The 17,800-nt window shown below is 35.9% G+C and overlaps 1 protein-coding gene across 4 annotated transcripts; it reads right to left on the bottom strand.

Annotated features, from left to right (window-relative positions):
• Nucleotides 1-389: 389 nt before the first annotated feature.
• On the bottom strand, nt 390-17,658 carry LOC124160858 (inversin-like). 4 transcript variants are annotated; one of them, XM_046536959.1, is made up of 12 exons: nt 17,082-17,658; nt 16,521-16,690; nt 13,669-13,890; nt 13,073-13,240; nt 12,694-12,808; nt 5,682-5,854; nt 5,397-5,565; nt 4,635-4,777; nt 3,661-3,765; nt 1,579-1,707; nt 1,167-1,276; nt 390-764 (listed from the first exon to the last, which is right to left on the bottom strand). In XM_046536959.1, the coding sequence occupies exons 1-12, from the start codon at nt 17,359-17,361 to the stop codon at nt 677-679; spliced, it is 1,872 nt and encodes a 623-aa protein (XP_046392915.1). In that variant the 5' UTR covers nt 17,362-17,658; the 3' UTR covers nt 390-676. The 4 variants fall into 4 exon arrangements, with proteins under 4 accessions (XP_046392915.1, XP_046392916.1, XP_046392917.1 ...); XM_046536960.1 differs by having other exon boundaries at nt 4,635-4,774; XM_046536961.1 differs by lacking the exons at nt 5,397-5,565; nt 5,682-5,854.
• Nucleotides 17,659-17,800: the final 142 nt, after the last annotated feature.

Genomic DNA, 17,800 nt, shown 5'->3' with positions numbered 1-17,800 from the left:
TGCTTATTAGTGGTTAACCATAGATAGTCTAATGAGTAAGTATTTTCATTATTTTGTCGTTTTAAGCCCTCCGGTTGAAGAGTTATTTTACGATTTTTGTATATTTTACCTTATTAATGCAAATAAAGACCATTCATTAACCTCTTCATAGAAAATAAATTGTAGCAAGGCCAATCATGCCATAATTTCACTTCCAAATTGATTAATTAAATTAATAAGAAAACGGCAAGTAGAGGGCATTGTGTTTCATGTATTTTTTTTTGTGAAAAAATATGTTAACATAAGTCACAAATCGTTCTTCATTTTATATTTTACATTTCACTAAAACGCAATTGTAAATGTATTTTTAATAAATATTTTAATTTTACAAAAAATTCACATTAATAAAACACAGCACATTCACACAATAAAATACAAATCATTCCATTTTTAGTCCTAAGTGAAAACCATTACACAATTAAAAATTGATTTACAAAAGAATCATGATTTATAAAGAGTAATACAGCAACATATATGAGGATACGTCCAGGTTTGGTCAATAAAATAAAAGATAAGCTTTTTTTCAAGTTTTCAGCCTTTCATGTCTTTAAAAGATCTGCTGATGACTGACTTGAGATTAACCTCTTGGCATAATTTATACTGCACTACTTTTGCTATCCTGAAGTATTTTTATGACTCAATTTGAGGTAACTGCTCCAAATTTCTCAAGCAGATTCACCAGCGTTGTACTCCCTGCACTAAAGCAAATATCTAGAACAGTTTTCCTGCAATTATAATAATATCATGCTATGTAATGGGCTAACTCATGAAATAATAAGTTAAGACTCCTAATAGTAAATCAGATTTCCATTTATTCAAAGTATTGTATACTTTATCATATTTCATTTAAGAAATGAAAATATCTTAAAAACTTGTTTTTAAGATCAGACAATATTACATTCAGTTGCATGTGTACTTAAGGTGGTGTATTTTGACATCACGAACAAAGACTTTTCTTGAAAACATTGTTCTTACTCCACAGGTAAAAAAGGTATGGAAAAGACAGTTGTATTGATGGAGTGAACATTTCTCTTCTCCCAACTCATTATATTCAGGATAAAACATGATAAATACTCCGCTTGGAGCTTTGGATAGAATGCTTTAAACTTTAATGTAAAGATAATTACCCATCCTTGCTACGCATGTTGGGATCAGCAGAATGGTCAAGGAGATACTGAGTTACGTCATAATTATTTCCACTGACTGCATAATGTAGTGGTGTCCATCCAATGCTATCCTAAAAAAATATGGTAATGAAATGGAAAATATGAGGTGTTAGATGCAAATGAATGGCATGGTTTGTGGTCAGATTTATTATAATTGTTAAAATATACTTAAATATAAGCTTATTTTGACTGATTTTTGTTTTTTGCTAGCGCTAAAATTGCTATTTTGTTTATATTGTTTTATTTGTTATTTTATTTATAAGTTCCTTCACTTTCCTGAGACAATCGATGGATGCTATAGATTAAATTTGTAGACATTTTATCCCAGAATAAGTGGAGCTGGTATTGATTGCAATTAATAAAATTAGGTAACCTGCAGATTTAGCTGGGCTCCTGTTTCCAGCAGAAGTGAGACCGAATCCTGATGTCCTGTATAACATGCTATGTGTAATGGAGTTATTCCTTGTACATCTTCACAGTTTACATCAATGCCTAGTTTTATCTTGATTGATGGAAAGAAACACACTTGTTAGAGCTTTTAAATCTGCATTCCTTCAGCTACAACAAACCCAAATACATAGATTATTTTGGTCTCAATTGAGTACGAGTTGAGACATTTTTTTGAAAACCTATTGAAAACACTACAGAAACTGAAATACATATTACTTTGAACAAAATTAAGTTTACAAGTATAAACATAGATATTCTTTTATGAAATTAAGGTAAATTCAGTGGCGGCTGGTGGTAATTTATCCAGGGTGAGCATTAGAGCAGATACAGGATGATTAATTTATATTATGTTAATTCTAATCCATGAGCATCATATTTCATGGTAATAGAATACATAGCATGCAAGACATACCACTGGTGCATTCTGCCCTTAAAACAGCAAGAACAGAAATAATATAAGCAGGCTAAGGAAAACAATTATTCTAACCACACCTTTACAAGTGACGGTAGGTGAAATTCATTCTCCTTTCCATCTTCCAAGCGAAATTGTCCATCACCTTGTCATTGAAACCTTCGACACCATCCTAGAACTTTTTTAATTGACAATATCACCTAAGCAGTGAGCCTGTCCTTGTCCATCTGGCTATGTAAGAATGTTCTTACAGGTTTAAGGGTAGAAAAAATCCTCTCTGCTTCACTAGTTGTCATCGGAATTGTCACAAGAATTTTCAGTAGTTTAGTTGTTTCACTGAATGTGTTTGGAATGTTGTTGTCAACGAGGAATCCTAGTCGGGCAATGAAACTGGAGACTTTCCGTAAGTCCTTGTGCATGTAAATTATTTCAAGCTCAGTTTTCAAGCTCAATTTTCAATTGACCCATTGGTTTCAAAGTTAGCAGAGGTTTGCGTTGTTTAAAACAAATCCGTCAATTTTCGTGGTATAAACAATTTGTTTTCTAAAAAATTTTAATGATAGATTTGGCTTTCATACATCAAAATTCCAAGTCATTAGAACGAAAACTACGAGAATACCAAGCGTTCAAAGCTGGACAACTTTATTTTACACACAAAAAATCGTCCTTTTTTAGAAAAAATTAAGTACATACAGGAAATACTATTGCACGAATTTTTTTTTAAGTAAATGATCCAACTTAGAAATAAATTCTCTTTCAAATGTTTTTTGTTGCATTGAAATTGATTGCCTCGTTTGGACGATAGAGCTCCTCAAACTCAGGTGTCTTGCTTTTTTTTTAAAGACAGTAGGATCCTGGGCACAGGTAGTGTAGGCGGCAGCTACACTACCCGCGAGTTACTCACCAAAAATGCACGTGTGCACTTGCGTCATTTTGAGTCTGCTCCCAACACCCATTAGAACAGTACATGCCCCTCGCATATCTCATCCCCCCAGAGCACCCTCAAGCAATTGCATAGACCGAATTTGTGGCCGGCGTGATGCCATGGGATCGCACACTTGCAGAGCGGTGCATTCGCCAAAGAAATAGCTGTAGCGTTTGGAGCCTCATAACACATCCATAAGCAGACAGGATTTTTATCCTTATCGTTACGAAGGAGTAGTTATCTTTTATAATTTTTTCATGTTTGGGCGTGCACTTGCTACATGCGTGTATGAACGTGCCACCCAGGGGCGGATCCAGGATTTCTTTCTGTGAGGGGACACAAGCAAGGCTGTATCCAGGATTTCGTTCTGGGGGGGGGGGGAGGGTGGCACAAGGATACCTCGTAATAAAAAATGAATGCAATGCTAATGGGACCGTATTAAAAATCTTGCATATTTTTTAAGGGTCTGGTGCCGCCATTAGGTAAATTTGAAACCTTTCAGAATTTTCAATTAATATCTGTAGGATTATTGCATTATGGTGTGAAAGGTAGTCTAAGAGACATACGATGATGAATATGGCTGGCTTATTTATTTTCCTGCTGTTTTCAATATTTGTAGAGTAGCAAACACATGCTGAGAAACATTTGATTGTAAAAAATGTACTTACTAGGTATTCAAATATTAGTATATGACCGCAAAAAGCTACCAGATGAATTGGCTTTCTTCCGTAAGTATTTTTTGTGTCAACTGTAGCTCCATTTTCTGCTAGAACCTAAAATAAGGAGAAAAATATCATCCAAAACATAATATCAACAATATGCAAGTAAAATATGAGACACCTATTGGTAGAATTGATCATTATGGGATAATTACTTCTAAGTTATGAGCCAAAAATCCAAAAATTCATTGAAATAAACTTTTAAGTATAAAACTCCCCACAGCTGTTTTTTTTAGTGGTAAATTTTAGGGGTTGGGTGAAGAGAAGGACTTGTGAGAAAGGAAAGAAATGAAGCAACACAATATGTTAAAACACCACAAATAAAAAAAATCAATTTCACACACTTACATTTACATACACATAGCATATTTTGTCCAAAGAACAAAATTCTGTGTACATACATCTAACAAACTCACATCCTTATGTTTTCATTTTTGGTGTTGTTTTCACATTGATTTATTTCATTGCCTACCATTTTACCCAATCTCTTCCTTTACCAAACCCTTTAAATTGCCCGCTAAAGGGTACGGTTCTGGGAAATTTAATTTTTCAACCACTGCTAGGCCATATAATGTATATATTTGAAATGGTATATTTTAAATTAATGATGAGAATATTGTACAATGAAACTTAGGATGGAAAGAAAAGATATAATCATCCTGCCATGTGGGCTTTTTGCATGAAGTTCCTTTATGTCTCTTCAAATGTAGAGACCAAAAATCCTGATCCAATGAAAACTTGGGCTACATTAGGCAAAGGCTTCAAAAGGCAAGAACCAGCTTGTGTGCAGCTTAAAAATATTTAAAAAGACTAATTGATTTCCCACAGAAAATTTAAATACTAGAGAAAAGAATGTCTGTTATCATTAGCAAATTCTTGTGAGTGCATAATTAGGTTTTAGTACATACTTAATGTATACTTACAGTTATCATATCAAGACGACCATTTTCACATGCAGAAGCAAATGGTGTGTTACCAACATTATTCACACAGTTCACGTTGGCTCCATTTTGCTGGAGTATTTTAATACACTCTATGGAGTCCTGCATTACTGCAAGATGTACTGCTAAACAGTAGCAAAACAATACAGTATTATATAACACACAAGCAAAGCATAAATATTAATATAAATATCCAAAAATGTCTTGACACAAACATTAATTTAGATTTTTCCTCATAATTTAACACTATTACCATTCATTTAATTGATAATATTCTTACTCTTTGATTTGATTTATTACACATGCATTACAATTCATTGTGACATTATTCTGCTTTAAAGATTGTCTAAAATATGTTTTAGAATTTGCTACTGCAACTGATTTCTGGTGCATTAAAAGGCTTATGTCACTATAGCCACAGTAATATCAGAAATAGTAGAAAAAACTGAAATATATTGTATTACAGTGTCTAGCCTTCACTGAAAATACAGTGCAGTGGGGTAAAAAAATTAGCTTAAAAATAAAAGTAAATTATTTAGTAACAGTAGGTTTCGTTGCACAAAGTTGAAATGTCATGGAATCATTAACATGATTTTTTCCCCTTTTGAATAGGATAACTTTCTGGATGAAAATAATAAATAATTAATTTTTGTTCTCATGAAAATATTGAAGGAAATTTGAACTAAAATTGTACCTAATATTAACAAAGCAATGAATACAAGAAACTGGAAGATCTAAGCTAACCTGAATTTCCAGCCCTGTCATGGTGATCTAAGTCTGCCCCAGCTTTTGCTAGTTTCTGGATAACCTGACATGAATTATTGTGTACTGCCCATAATAAAGGGGTTTGACCATTAGCATCCTCAACTTCCAATATAAATCTATTGTGAGCAATAAGTAGCTGCACAGTTTCCTATTGGGAAGAGGAATTTACTAAAATCAAATTCTGTGAAAGCAAAAGTAGTCGCTGAGAATACTGAAATTAGAAAACAAAAACTATGCGAATGAACATAAAAGATGTAAACTTACAGAATAATTTAACAGTGCAGCATAATGCAAAGCTGTCGCTCCATAATCATCCTTGCAAGGTAGCATATCAGGGAAACGGTCTAGCAGCATAATTAATGTTTGCCTTTTGTCAAGCATTGCAGCCCAATGCATTGGAGTTCGCCTTTCTTTATCTGTTACAGCTTGAAAGTCATCTTAGGGTATGAAGAAGGAAAGAAGATTGACAAATAAAAATTTTTTAGAAAATAAACCTGGCTCAGTCGCATAACTTATCTTCATGGCATGAAATCAGAGTAATAGTCTATGAAAAATTTGCTTTAAAACTTCAGCTGTTTTGTTGCAAAATGGTGATTTTGGTATCTCAATTGTGGTAGCTTAACTAGAAGAACCTTGTAATCCTCTAGTCAATATTTTGTCAGGAATTCTTTTGAAGTGATGTACAATTACTTAAAATATCAAGTAAGTAACCTCTCATACTACCATTGTCTATTATTAACTTTTAATTATTTTGGGAAACCAAGCTAAGGTCATTTTCATTGCTAATGGTTGTCAAGTTGGCTGATTAGAAGCTGGGAAAAAAAAGAATGAATTCCTTAAGCAAGTATTATTTCCCATATACATATTGAACCCCATAATGTATAATAGCATGCTAATAGTGGAAGTTACAACCTAAACCTTAATTTGACGCAACATTCAGCTATATGCTCTGAAAGTGCCCACAGTCATACTAGGTATACATTAAAATCATACTTTAACTGTGTATGTATCCATGAGCAACTCCAGGATTCACACCATGTCTTCTTGGATGAGATTTTTTTATTCTACAATCTGGCACATCAGCCTGATACATATCTGTTTTAATCTTTAATTGTTAATTACCAATGGCCATTATGAAATATTTTGGCCACTGTCTCTTTTAAAAATCTTTGTACCACTAAAGTTATTTATTTCATTCTAAACAGTATATATTAAAATACAAAATTTCACATTTGCAGCCTATGTTGCTCACTATCATCAGGAAACAGTGCATGAAATTCTCAGAAAATATTGAAATAACGTGGCCTTCCTACCATTCTATTGTTTAGTGGCTACCACTCCTTACCTCAAAAAAATATTACTGGAGTAAGGACGTGGATAAAGGCATTCCATTATCATCCATTGTGCATCAAACGATGTCCCAGAAGCATTTTATTGAAACTAAAATGTTCTGACACCTGGCAGGCAGGTTTGGACAAGGGGGGTAACTTTTCTAAGATACAACAAAAAGCTCAACAGATTATTTCTACGATTTGATATATTTTCACATAAATTATCTATTATTGACGAGAAGATGATGCCATATCTTGGCCACCATTCCGTAAAAATGTTTATTACAAGAAAACCAGTAAGATTTGGTTTCAAATTGTGGTGCAAAACATCTTCCTCAGGATATTTTTATCAATCTTCTGCTTGTAGGGGAGCATCCCAAAAATACTTACACCTCTTTGAGTTTAGGAGAAAAGGTAGTAGTTTGCCTGGCAAAAATTATTGAAGTTCCAAGAAATCACTTATTGTACTTCAAGATTTTTTTCTAAGTAATTTTCTACTGATTCTTTGGTCAGAAAAGGGAATTTTTTGACCCTGGCACTGTGAGAGAAAATAGAATCGCAAATTGCCCTCTTCGCATTGTAAAGGAATTGTCCAAAGAAAAGAATGGTTCTTTTGATTATATGACCAACAAAAAGAATGAATTATTCTTTGTCCATTGGGATGAAAATTCAGAAATAACTGTACATATCAACTAATTTCAGTACATTGGACCCATTTGTAAATTTGAAGTTGCAATTGGATCAACCATAGGTCAGATTGATCTTTGTCCAGAAATAGTGTTATGTCTCCTGAAGAAAGAATAAGAAAGTAAGTTACAACTACCATTATAGTCACCAAAAATTGTCATAATATGGGACATAATGGAATAAATAGGAAAAATATGGTTGGCCACAATATGGTTTGATCAATATTTTGTGCAAATTACAGTAAACTCTTGATTTTACGAAGCAGGATTTTACGAAGTTTTCGATTATACGAAGTGATATTGCGGTCCCGGTGAAAAGCCTATGCTAAATACATGGCGCTATTCGATTATACGAAGTTTCGATTATACGAATTTTTTTGAATTTACGAACCTCGGCTCGGTCCCTAGGAGCAAATGGCATTCGTTTATACGAACTACGGCGAAAAATATGTCAACAAAACTAATTACGCCGGCGTAAGTAGCTAAAAAATCAGCGCTTCCAACTGTGGTCCATCAAAAGTGGGAAATCGTAAATGATAATGCAACTTTGGAGAGAAATGGGTCGCCAAAAATCTCACTGTGGGAATTAAGGGGGAGTAGAAGTTCAGTTAAAATATCGCGGCTGACATTATGCCCCTATTAACGTGAACATAGCATCGACAATAATTCGTATTTTAACATGTCAGGAAGGTCGCGCGGAGTATTTCGTACACCCCTAATTAACCCTTTGCACTGCTGTGAACGTACTTCGAAGACTACTTGACTACTTTTCGCCGAAGCACTTCGAAGGGTCCCTAATCCGGGACCCTTTCCTCGACGAGCTCACCCTCGCTGGCCCCTGAAACTGGGCTATTTTTAATGCATTACCTGACGCAACCCTGGGTTTCAAAGGGCAAAGGTGCCATGGGGGGGAAAAGAGTCAAGTGCGTGTTACTGTGGGGCTGTGCGTCAACCAAACGGGCACGGACAAAATAAGCCCGTTGTCATTGGAAAATTTGAAAGGCCACGGTGCTTAAAACATCTAAAATTGGAAGCCCTCCCAGTTTTTTACCATGCAAATAAAAACAGCTGGATGACCCGAGAAATTTTCCAGCAAACGGTTATACGTCTACAGAGAAAAATTGCTGGAGAGAACAGCAAAATTGTTTTAATAATGGATAATGCCACCGTTCATAAATACGTGGAAGATCTAAAATTGGCTAATGTTCGAGTCCTCTTTTTACCCCCGAACTCGACTAGCAAGTCCCAGCCCTTGGACCAAGGCATTATCCAGGATTTTAAAGTCCTATACCGGAAGAAGCTTGAGCGGTATTACTTGCGATGGATCGGTATGTATACATTCATCTATTTTGCTCATGTGCGTTTGGATATCGATTTAGATATTTTTATTCATGATTATCATTCTTTCAAATCTATTTGCTACTTTTATAAATGGGAACAGAAATTAATAACATCCCGAAATGGACGTTGATACATGCAATCCGCGCCATAATATCTTTCCCAGATAGCACAAAGTAAGTGAGTTAACCGTTTCTTATGGTTTTCTTACGGAAAAAATTGATAAGCAGCTTATCGTAAGCTAAGGGACTTATATAAGGCTAGGGTAAGACGTTAGGGACGTTTAGGTAAGGAATGCCGTCAAATATCCTCAGGCATTGTAAGTCACTTCTGTTGGAGCGCCAAAGGCGGCTGAACAGCGTACTACACATGCTACGCGGCTCATCTTGACATGAATTTAAGGGCTATTGGGGAAATTTAGCGAGTTTTTATAAGGGCTGAACAACTGATAACAGATTTTCCCGTAAATAGAAAAAAATTAATAACTGCAAGCAACCGGCTAGTGAAGATATGAAGCATAGTAAAAGTACTCTACCCATGCGGCGGAAAGAAAAAAAAATAGCATCAGGGTGGATCCGAACGTGCGACCCTCACAACCGAAGTGCCACACGCTAACCACTACATCACGGCAGTTGTTGCTAATGGGAGGCGTAGTTACTAACTAAATATCCAATTATGTAAAAAAACTTGTTTGGCATGTGCATGAAAAACTGAATTTATTCAAGGTCCATACATTTTAACATTTATGAATTTAAAATTATGGTTTGATAACCCGATGACTGCAAAACGTATATTAGATGTTCCTTCCGGCATTTTTATATTACTCTACGTTGGTATTCTTGTGAAATTGTGTTTTTCTTACGACCTTCGTTAAGCTATCAGTTCATAAATGTGAATGATTTTCAAATTATGGCGGTATGATGTTATTTCTCCTCATAATATAGAAGCGCCAATAATAAAAACATTGTATTAATGCATAAAGGCCTTAATTAACACTCTGTAACGATGGGATAATAACAGCATCTACGGAAGTGCTGAAAGTTTGGCATCCATTTTGCCATTACTCTGGATGTTTGTCGCCCTGGCCGTAAGAAACCCATAACAAGCTTACTTGAGAAGCGACTTCCTTATTTCTTCCTTTCACCTTATCTCAATGACTTATAATGTGCTAGCTGGGTTTTCGTGTATATATTGGCCTTTGTGAATGAACAACTTAAATATCTTAAGTACTGGGCTCTATTTACCGCCAATTTATATTTTAGGCTTCTCGTAATGAAGACGCACTTCCAAGTCTAACCATCAACTTTCTTCTCACGCGCTTCCCCGTTCTCCCATGCTGGGGTTCTGTCTTTCCAAATCCGTCCCTTCCCTCCTGCCGCCTTTGGCTGATCTTGCTGACACCCACCTTACGCATCCCAAACCCCTCCTTCTCCAGCATTTCCCATTCACTCCCTCCCTAAGGAGACTGAGCTTGTGTGCGTCGCAAAAAAATACGGCCCCCAAAAGTAGACTGAGGCAGAGCTGAAGGCCATTTCCCCACCCTTCTTTGTTCTGCCCCCTTCACCAGTCCTTGTGCTGACCACACTTCTTCCCTCAGGCAATCCCCATCCCACTCTTATTCACCCCACCCACTGGGAACGTTCCCCGATTGTGGAGAAGGGCATGGTTCATCTTTACCTGCAACGGGGGGAAGTTATTAACCGGAGAGAGGCGGAAGAAGTATCTTCCACTATCGGGAAAATGGTGCCGCGCTTATAATTGTCTCTCTTCTTCTCAGCTGACTTTTCAATTGAAATTAATTTCTTTGCTCTTTCCACACTATATTTATTTACGATTATGGCGCGACTATTTTTTAGTGCTAAAACTAAGAAAATCTTTTCTCTATGTCAATGATCCTTAGCCTAACTTTACGGCGGAGAACTCGAAAACTAAATGAGGTGACGGTACAGGTTTTTGCGTGTCATTTTTTGGGAATTCACGCTAGCGAACCAATACTTAACCACGTTGAGAAATGATAAAACGTCTCTTGTAGGAAAACAATCAATGTGGATAATAACGTTTCTATCTATATTTCTCCGATACTGTAAGATGTTTCTCCTGTCGTTTTCCGGTTGGAACCTTGCTCCTGTCGGCATAAAAGGAGAGAAACATACTATATGAACAGGTCACCTCACACCCGGTATGAAAAATACAGTCCTGATGAAGAATTAGTCTTTTATGGCAACGTCTGCGAAGATGATGGAACACAGTAGTCGGACGGAGAACTCAAACAGAATTTACTTCAAATATTCGCCAGAAGATAATCACATCCTACGTTATTTATGATCGTAATTGAATCTCAGTGAAAATAGAGCACATTCTGCTGAAAATACGAAGTAACTCGAAATATAAACTTACGAAGGTTATTTTGGAAACGGGCTAAGACCCTTGTTTTTCTTTTTTTCTCGTCACTGAGCGATAGAGGGCGACATAAATGGCGGTTAGGCCGGCTGCCGCTAAAATTCCGTGGGTGTCAGAAACAAATATCTATCTTTTGCATACTTAATAGTAGCTATTGGCTCCTAACCACAAATTTATTACTGTTAATTCTTATAATAAACATTACAATTCATTATTTGATTACGTTTTCTAAACTGGTCGGGAATTTCTTTAGCGATCGTTGATGTTGAAGTATGAACAAGAAATGGGAATTTTATGGTGGTATAATTATTTAACGATTTTTCACATCATAAATCGATAGCAAAAAGCCTTTTCCATGAATTATACCGAGAATAACCACCGAAAACATTTAAATAAGACCACTAAAGACAAAAAACGGCGGAAGAAACAAAAGCGAACATTTTTTTCGTGACTTATGAAAAAGGTTTGAATTTACGAAACTCGATTTTACGAAGTGCCAATTTTCCGGTCCCACTGACTTCGTAAAATCAAGAGTTTACTGTATACATCTGTGCTATATTTAAAAAATTATTTGTAAAAATAAAAGAGTTCCGATAAAAAGAGATGTCGACTCATTTGATCCTGGGAACTCCCAAGGATGTGTATACCCAACATTTCACCAATAGCAAACTAAAAACAATAAGAATATAGAAATCGATAATTTCCCTTATTTGAATCTGTTTTATTGCTGATGCGTCAAAATAGTTGGAATTTTTTTTAACATGCTTGGGATTTAATGGGCTAATTGCAGTTTCACTTGCCATACATGCAATTATAACTGGTGTAACAAGACCAGGGGTGTTATATTTTGTACCCACCATTAAGTAGGCTACTTCATAAAAGTGGCCGTAACTAAACAAGCAAATTATGGTACTCGGGGACTCAAAGTTATCCGTAGGTCTAGATAAATCAGTTGGATTGGTGAAGTAATTGCCAATTACGAGCAAGTAATTATTACAAGAAAAGTAACAATTCCTCTTTCAGTGCATGGAGTAAATTACACATAAAAAATACATTTCGTATAAAGTAATCATTACAAGTAAAAATTACCAAAAAAGTAATCTTTGCAAAAAAATCCAATTACTTTTACCCGATTACCTACATACTTACCAATGCTGGAGATGACTTACTGCCTTTCCCTCATAAGTTTAAATTAATCATAACATAAGGAGAATTTTTTCCACCCACTTTTCATGAGTTAGTGATTTAATTAGACTTTTGGTTCATTGGCATTAGGTTTTTGGCCCGCGAGGAGTGCGTGAGAAATGGTGACCCTGTCATCAGGAGTGTGACGTCATCAATTTATATGTGAAAGAATTATAGCCATCTATATTTTGTAGTGGAAGACTCAAGAAGTAAGCCACGGATCAAGAAACAGAAAAATTGAGGTTTCCTCATTTTCTCAATTCCATTACAGTCACATAAAGAAATGGTGAACAAGCCCATTTGCTCTATTTATAGTAAGACGAAATCAACTCTTACCATAAGCAATGAGGATTTTTACTATTTCTGCTCCATCTTGCTGCTCAGCCACAGCCAAGTGAAGAGCTGATCTTCCATCACCATCCTTCCAGTTCAAAGGAGACTTTGACTTTTCCTATTAAAATGAGGAGGTAGTTATATAGTATGTGATATGGAAATTTTAATATCTAAACTGATTTATGGATAAAATTTTCTCATGTTATCCAGGTTGGAAAACCATTGAGGAATCATGCTATGCTACAGGTGTGTAGCCATTGAAGAAATCTGGTTAACTAATTGTTGTACAATAATAATGTATTTTTTTACAAGGAAGATTTTTTTTACTTTGATTTTTTGTAACATGGGCATACACCGGAAAAACTATTAAAGAGAGTCTTACCAGTAGAAGTTTTAGGCACTCATCAGCATTGCTGTTCAATGAGCTAGAAGCGAAGAAAAGAGGTGACTTATCACTTTCATCCATCACATCTACTCTGGCATTACATTTCAGCAATAGCTTCACTCCTTCTGCATTTCCAGCAGCTGATGCCCAATGCAATGGAGTTCTCTATAGTGCCAGTCATGATAATTATGGAAAGGAATTGTTCCAAGTTCATTACTATCTTAAATTTAGTTCTCACTATTTTCTAGGAGAAATTGAAATGAGTGAATAAATAAATTCATGAAGGGCTGGAGTACCCTCTTTCCACATTGATGATTTCCTAAAATATGAGCTAGTAAAAATTGCGTGCAGAGAATATTCATCTCTAGAATCAACCATTACGATAAAGACAATGTTTCACTCTGCATAATTTATTATGAACACTTGGTTACCCTTTCATTGGGCAACGCAAGGGCTAGTTTTGATGGGTTAGTGCTGAACTCCCAAAATAAACTTTTGACTGACTAGGTCACCAAACCCTTGAGACCTTCCATGGGTAAGGATTATGTATTATTTACACAGCTGATTTTTTTCATGAAAACTGAGCATCTTACCTTATTGTTATCTTGGGCATTAATATCACTTGGAATTGCATTATCAATAATATACCGACAGCAATCTGTTGTTGAAGCACAAGTAGAGAGGTGAAGGGCTGTGGCACCGTCCTTATCTTTCATCCTCCATCCACACAATATCCCTTCTTCACTCGATTGTACAAGAGTTTTATCATTGGCGATTTCGTGCTTGTACATTATTTTGAAACATTTAAAAGAATCCTGCAGTAGAATTTTAATAGAAAAATACCATTCAGAATTCTATCAATCAATTTTTGCTGAACTCATATACATATGTCAAAACAAAATTTTGCGAGTTCCGATACATTTTATTACTCAGCATTTTCTATTGATAATGGAAGGGATGCATTCTTGATTTGTAGTAATGTAGATATGAAAGATAACATTTATTATTTAAAATAAAATTATTCTCAGGCTGGGTGTTAATAAAAAATAAAAATGTTTGCCAGCTTAAATCTAGTTACCACTAAAATACATTACATCAGTTCAGTAAGTGGAGAATAAGATCATAATGATGCCATTTGTTTTAATTATCTAACTAGAATAATGATGAACACTGCATAGAACAAGTATTTTGTGCACAATCACTTGCACAGTTGCAAACAAACACAAAGGGTGAAATTTGACATGAAAAAATATTTTGGCTCTGTTCGGTTAACCCTTTCCCTATGAATGACAAAAATATGAGGCAGGATGTTTCTTGACCCAGGAGACGAAAGCAGCAAATTTTCGTCGATTTTTCCATGCAAGCGATTGAATGCAAAAAATATACGTTTCCTTGCTCTCCCCCTTTTAAGACAGTCATGGGTTCGTGAAGTCATAGTTTCGGGACCCAACAAAGCGGGACATAGGCCTTACCCTCAAAATCCGGGAGCAGGTACCCGGACCCCCCTCATCTTATATTACCCCTCTTTGAGGTAAAGGACTGCGGTCATTCAATTGTTCATTCAGTCAGTTTTCGAAATAAATATTTGTTCCTTTCTCAAAATATATAAACTAAGAATTGAAATCTTTATCTTTTGTGCACCGTTTACAATTTTTAAACAAAATTCTATTTAAATATTAACTTATATCTCAATTTCAGTATAAACATCAACATGGAAATTGTTGCTGTATTAAATGTGTTAATATTGACAGTAGAGCTTCGTTCAAACTTTGACAGTTCTCAGAATAAAACAAGGAGCTCAATTCAAAGACTGCAATTTATGTGCAAGCAACAATTAATTATCCATGTAGCTGATTCATATAAACAAAGCATGATTGACCGAGAACCAATGCCGCTGGTAGGGTTATAAACCCCGAAAGAAGGCAGCCCAACCACCCTTATTTTCCGAGATAATGTGGAGTCCCTGCTAGGAAGGGTAAAAAAAATGGTTGGTGCTGAGATTGTGTTGTTATCAGCAAGACTATTCTTAACGAATGTCCTGCAGAAATGCTCCGTACGGAGGGAACGGAAGAGTCTCTTGGGGCTCAGTGCAGCAGTCATGCTAAGACGAGAACTCCACCGTCTCGAAAGGGTTAAATTCCATCAGAAATTTGCCTTAGAAGAATGAGTATTGGTTGTGTATCTGGTCAGAACACCCGGAAGTTGGGAGATCTGGTTTCAAACCCCACCTAAGCTTAAATACTTTTTCCTTTAGTGAATTTGACCCTTACTGTATGATGGTGTACACTTCATTAACCTGCATCTTGTACCACATACAAATTTACATTGGTATAAATGTTTGCCTCCATTGATGCTAACTCCTTGCTTCTTCAAGCTTGGATAATACATGCCTAGGCACGTATGTAGGTATAGTTTCACATTTCTCTGTTGAGACACTTCAACTACAAACATATGTAAATATAAATGCTATTAGTCACAGAATGGCACTGATGCTCACTGGGCACTGGTCAGTAAGTTATTAACATAGGTCCTGTGGCTAGGTGCTTTATTTAAATGAAGTTTCCATGCATCCTCAATGTCACTTAGGCCACATGAAACCCTCCTTTTCAGTCTTTGGATCACTTCCTGGATAAAAGCTGCTTCCAAGTAGGTCACAGCAGGTATGAATTCATGATGCACAAAGTGGATGCTTTCTCAAAGAAAACAATGAGCAAGGCTTTGATGCTGTACTTGCTCATTATGCCTTCTTGGAATGTCTACTGAGGGTTTGGTTGGCAGCATTCTGTCAGCCCAACTCGAATGAATTAATTCCAATGGCAAACTTTCATAAGCCGATGGCTCCTTATGGCTGGCTAAATTACTGTAAATGTTTCCCATGACACTTCCCAAGTTTAAATGAAAATTTGATTACTTACTGTTGCTCTACAGAATGATCCAACACTCTTTTATATTATGTAAAAATGATGTTCACAGAAACACATTACACTCTACAGTGACTAAAAGTGACTGATACTGGATGCATTTAGAAGCTAACACCCTCCTCTACCTATCCTAGAACGTTAGCATAGACTGTGGTGTGTCTTCTAGTCTGGAAAAATGTTTCATTACTTAAGAGTAACACCATAGGCTTCTTCAGCTTTTATGTATTGGAAGGGACATATGCCAGTGGGATCTGGGAGTTAGTAAAAAATATTACTTTTCAAAACAATATGTTTACACATTTAGAAGATTTATAAACATTGACCTCAAATATTGGGTGGAATGTTACCACCTTGTACCCCTTGGCTATGACCTTCCATGGAATGCACCCTGTACGTTACCTTGTCTTCTAATTAAGGAGTTTTCTGGTTAGAAAATAAATATTTTGGTATATTTGAATGTGAATGTTACACATGTACACATAAAATAAGTATCACTTGATTGCTGAGAAAAGGGAAAAGATTACCCGTAGTGCAGCCCAGTGAAATGCATTACGTTCATGGCAATCGACTGAATTGGGGGATGCACCAGCTTTTAAAAGCACCATCACACATTTGGGTCGATTTCCTAGGATTGCATAAATCAAAGGAGTTCTTCCCAATCTGTCTCGATATTCCAGCCAACGGAGTCCACCATCTAAAAATAAATTAAAAAATTGAATGTTAGTGAATTGATTGTCATACTTAAGGTACAAAAATTAGGACTTCTGTTTTTCCCAAGCCTTTTAAAATGAATTTAAAATAGGATGAGCATCTCACAGCATTTAATTTTCAATATTTTTTCATTTGCCGTTTGCCTTCCTCCATTTAAATGCCAAATCACCATGCTAATCTACATATTCTGCATTTCGTAGGTCAATATCATGTCAATAGAAGTGCTTACATTCAGTGTGTTAAATGTAATCACAAGTATGAAGAAATAAACAACGAAGAACTGAACATTAGCATAAGAACTGCTGTGAGGGAAACCTTTGGGTGCCACAAATGAAGCATGAGGGGCTTATGACACAATATTTTTTTACACTTACTCGAAATTGCAACATGAAGATTTATATGATTTCCATTGATAGCAGCAGCATGGAATTGACAAGCCTCACGAGTAGGTGAAGGGGTTTTTAATGGAAATATCGGATGAGTATTCTTATCGACGGAGTTGTCCTTTACGCGAAGGCGAATTTCTTGAGGTGATGAAAGATGTCTGCATCTAACTGGTGAAAATAACACTTTCCGTGGACTAGTAACCAGTCGATTTTTACGTAAATGTTTCCTTTGTAGTCCTAAATTACAATTTTGACTAATTTCATCCATTTTTGGTGGCAGAACATAAGATTTTAACTTTTTCTTTTCGAGCTTCCGTTGCCCGAAATATAAATGCTCCAAACAACGGAAAAGTATGACCACAACATTGAATCCAAACGCAGCACTTATTAACACGAAACCTTGATACTTTACGGATCTTGTCCGATGAAATCTTAGGCACTTTTAGTTTTCTTTCATTATACGAAAAAACTCGAACATCAACAACACAAAATTCATCAGCGTTCCAGCACAGGCTAACTGCAAGAGATTGTGAACATAGAAATCGCTGAAATACTCGCGGGCTCGCGGGATAAATATGATATCGTTGCTACTTTGTTTTTGAAAGAAGCAGCAGACCCAGAAGAAAGACGACTTATTCAAAATTATCTCGATTCATTCGCCGTTTGCTTGAAGCATCATTCAATTAATAGCTTTTTACCAAATAAAT

Source organism: Ischnura elegans, chromosome 6, assembly GCF_921293095.1.
Source record: "Ischnura elegans chromosome 6, ioIscEleg1.1, whole genome shotgun sequence".
NCBI classification, from domain to species: Eukaryota; Metazoa; Arthropoda; class Insecta; order Odonata; family Coenagrionidae; genus Ischnura; species Ischnura elegans.
Note: the sequence above shows the minus strand (reverse complement) of the source record. Positions and strands in the feature narration are given on the sequence as shown.

Coding starts and splice junctions, on each gene's coding strand:
- LOC124160858 (XM_046536959.1), bottom strand. CDS start 17,361: ATGGATGAAATTAGTCAAAATTGTAATTTAGGACTACAAAGGAAACAT. Junction 16,691..17,081: donor TCTTCATGTTGCAATTTCGA/GTAAGTGTAAAA, acceptor ATTTATTTTTAG/ATGGTGGACTCCGTTGGCTG. Junction 13,891..16,520: donor TTCACTGGGCTGCACTACGG/GTAATCTTTTCC, acceptor ATTCTACTGCAG/GATTCTTTTAAATGTTTCAA.